The sequence below is a fragment of the Pleurodeles waltl genome, chromosome 4_2 (genome assembly GCF_031143425.1).
Source record: "Pleurodeles waltl isolate 20211129_DDA chromosome 4_2, aPleWal1.hap1.20221129, whole genome shotgun sequence".
Classification (NCBI taxonomy): Eukaryota; Metazoa; Chordata; class Amphibia; order Caudata; family Salamandridae; genus Pleurodeles; species Pleurodeles waltl.
The window spans coordinates 823,714,612-823,717,650 of record NC_090443.1 but is presented as its reverse complement, the minus strand read 5'-3'; the positions used below and the strand labels follow the sequence as shown (position 1 = coordinate 823,717,650).

Genomic DNA, 3,039 nt, shown 5'->3' with positions numbered 1-3,039 from the left:
TTCCCCTTTGTTATTGTACCTCTTTCGCTTCTCCCAGCACTCCTCCGATAGATTAATCAATAGCCATTTTGTGATCTTGGGCTCCCAGCTGTGGCTGCTCACAACATGCAGGAAAGTGAGTTCAGACGCAAACTGCTGCCTTCCTCTCTTCGCCCCTGTAATGTTTGCACTGCTGCTAATGCGCGCTGTTTGTGGCAACATGGGGTGTCGAAAGCAGGCAGTGTTTCAGCGATCGCCCCCCCCCCCCCCCCCCCGTAGCAACTCTCTTACTCAAGAGGAGAGTTCCCCTTTAAAAAAAACATTTTTTTTTACTTTCTATCTACTTTTCCTTAACTTTATTCTTCCTGAAATCTGACTTTATTCTAAATTAAATTGCAAACAGGTTCCCTCATTTCTGCAATAAAACGGCCCTCTTTTGCGTTCCCATATTTGTCAAGATGTTACAAATCATGTGCTTCGGTCTTGATAATTATTTATTTTTGAAGGGGCTGTACCTTGCCCCTCTAAACTAGGCAGAGAAGCTCGCAGGTGGCCCTCCTGCACCTGGTAGCGGGGCTGCGAAGACGGCCGCCCCGGTACTGCTCTGTGGCAGTACCGAGGTGCGACCCCCGGCTGAAGATTGATGGGCCCGTGTGTGCCAGGGGCCCGGGTGACGATAAGTGGTCGCCACTCTTGCCTCTTTGTTGACAATCCCGTGAAACAACTTGAGTTTTGCATGGCTTCACAGGGGGGAGGTGACGTCACGCCCCACGTGACCCGCATGGTCAGTATATCTCCAAGTGGCAAGTAATCTATCAGGCAGTCTTTTGGAGAGGGGCTTTCAAAGAGTTGGTGACTCGCCCGGGCTCCCGTCCCTCGACAGATCCCGATGACAAGCGAAGCGAGGTGAGGGTACCTCCGGCACATTCCAAGGAGCTTGACAGCGCATCCCAGAGCGCGCGGACGCACCGTGTGACCCTCAGCAGCCGACCTCCCCACCCAAGAGCTGAGATGACCCTGTCCGGCAGCAGCGGCAGCGCCATGCCCGGCCAGCCGGCCCTGACCAGCGACGACGTGGACATCGACGTGGTGGGCGAAGGGGACGAGGGTCCGGAGAGAGAGGGCAGCGAGTGCGGCAGCCCGGAGCCCCGGGATAGCCCGGGTCCGCGGGACAGCCCGGCGGGCGCCCCGGAGCCCCCCGGCGAGGCGGAGGCCAAGGGCGAAGCAGCGCTGCTGCTGCAGGGCAAGCCCAAGAGCGCCCTGGTGAAGCCGCCCTACTCGTACATCGCGCTCATCACCATGGCCATCCTGCAGAGCCCGCACAAGAAGCTGACGCTGAGCGGCATCTGCGAGTTCATCTCCCAGCGCTTCCCCTACTACCGCGAGAAGTTCCCGGCCTGGCAGAACTCCATCCGCCACAACCTCTCCCTCAACGACTGCTTCGTCAAGATCCCCCGGGAGCCGGGCAACCCGGGCAAGGGCAACTACTGGACGCTGGACCCGCAGTCCGAGGACATGTTCGACAACGGCAGCTTCCTGCGCCGCCGCAAGCGCTTCAAGCGCCACCACCAGGAGCACCTGCGCGACCAGACTGCGCTCATGATGCAGAGCTTCGGCGCCTACGGCCTGGGCGGGCCCTACGGCCGCCCCTACGGGCTGCACCCGTCCGCCTACGGCGCGCACGCCCTGCCCTACCCCTACATGCCGCCGCTTCTGCCGCCCGCCGTGCCCCTGCTGCCCTCCGGGGAGCTCAGCCGCAAGGCCTTCGCCGGCCCCGGCCTGCAGCTGCACCTGGGCACCGCCGGCTCCATCATCAAGGCCGAGCCCAGCAGCCGGCCCTCATTCAGTATCGAGAACATCATCGGGGTATCGGCCAGTTCGGCAGCGCAGACCTTCCTGCGGCCGCCGGTCACCGTGCAGTCGGCGCTCATGAGCCACCAGTCCCTGTCACTGGCCAGGAGCACGGCGGCCATCGCGCCCATCCTCAGTGTGCCCACCAGCCTGCTCTCCGGACAGTTCCTGCCGGCAGTGTCTGCAGCGGCGGCTGCCGCCAAGTGGCCGGCGCAATAGTGCTGGCGTCCAAAACTGGTGGGGCTGTTCAGATGTGTGGTGATTGCCGTACAAGCCGGTGCCTCTAAAAGTACAGAGTTGGAGCAGTACCACTCTATGTCCACTCCTGACATGTGACTGACTCCTCCCCAGCCCAACTGACCTGGTATAGGCAATGGACCGTGGGGGACATCTCAGCACTTACATATTCCAGTTCAACTTAGGGGTCAGAGACAGTGCAAAGATCACTTCTGTTCCTGAACTCATACCCACCCCCATTGAACTCTGAACTTCAAAAACTAAACTGTAACAAACTTGTACAAAAAATGGAATGCTTTATGTACAGGTAAAACATTTGTAAATATTTGTACGAAAAGTATTGACTTTGCTTTCTGGGCTTTTTATTTTTTTAAAAAAAGGAAAGACAGTAGATTCGTAGAGAGCTCAGAGCTTTCGCTTTTCTGAAGGTTCACTCTCCAAGCAGCTTATCCGGAAAATTTAAATATTACATTTTCAAAAACATTTTGAAAGGCTATAATTCTGTAATGTTTGTATATGAATGAAAAATTATAAATATATATATATATATGTATTCTAAATGTTATTCTACCGTGCAGTCCAAATTATTGTAAATAAATTTTATAAAATTGATTTATTTTTTCGTCTGTTATTGGCTCAAAGTAAAAAAAGGAAATGTTCGACAATCAGAGGAAAGCATGAGTTTAACAGGCGTATGTTAAGTTTCCCTTCAGATGAACAGAGGTGGGTTCTTTCCTATAAAATAAGAGAGAGACTAGGGACATTTTTGTATGTTTAAAAAACAAACAAAAAAAAATATTTGGCCTATTTTGAGATAAATAGAATTGGTCGAAGAACATGGCTGAGAACGCATTGAAATTGAACTCTGCCTTCAAAAAGCTAACATCATTGAAACAAATGCATTCATTCGCTGCATCAAAAAGTAATCTATCATCCTAATTCTAAATGGTTTTCCTCTCAAAACAAATCTGA

General features: G+C 53.1%; 1 protein-coding gene across 1 annotated transcript; it reads left to right on the top strand.

Moving 5' to 3' along the window:
- Window positions 1-805: 805 nt before the first annotated feature.
- FOXD3 (forkhead box D3) lies at window positions 806-2,679 on the top strand. The gene has a single exon (XM_069232526.1). It carries the CDS (start codon window positions 991-993, stop codon window positions 2,047-2,049), a length of 1,059 nt encoding a protein of 352 aa, XP_069088627.1. The 5' UTR covers window positions 806-990; the 3' UTR covers window positions 2,050-2,679.
- The last annotated feature ends 360 nt before the right edge of the window (window positions 2,680-3,039 follow it).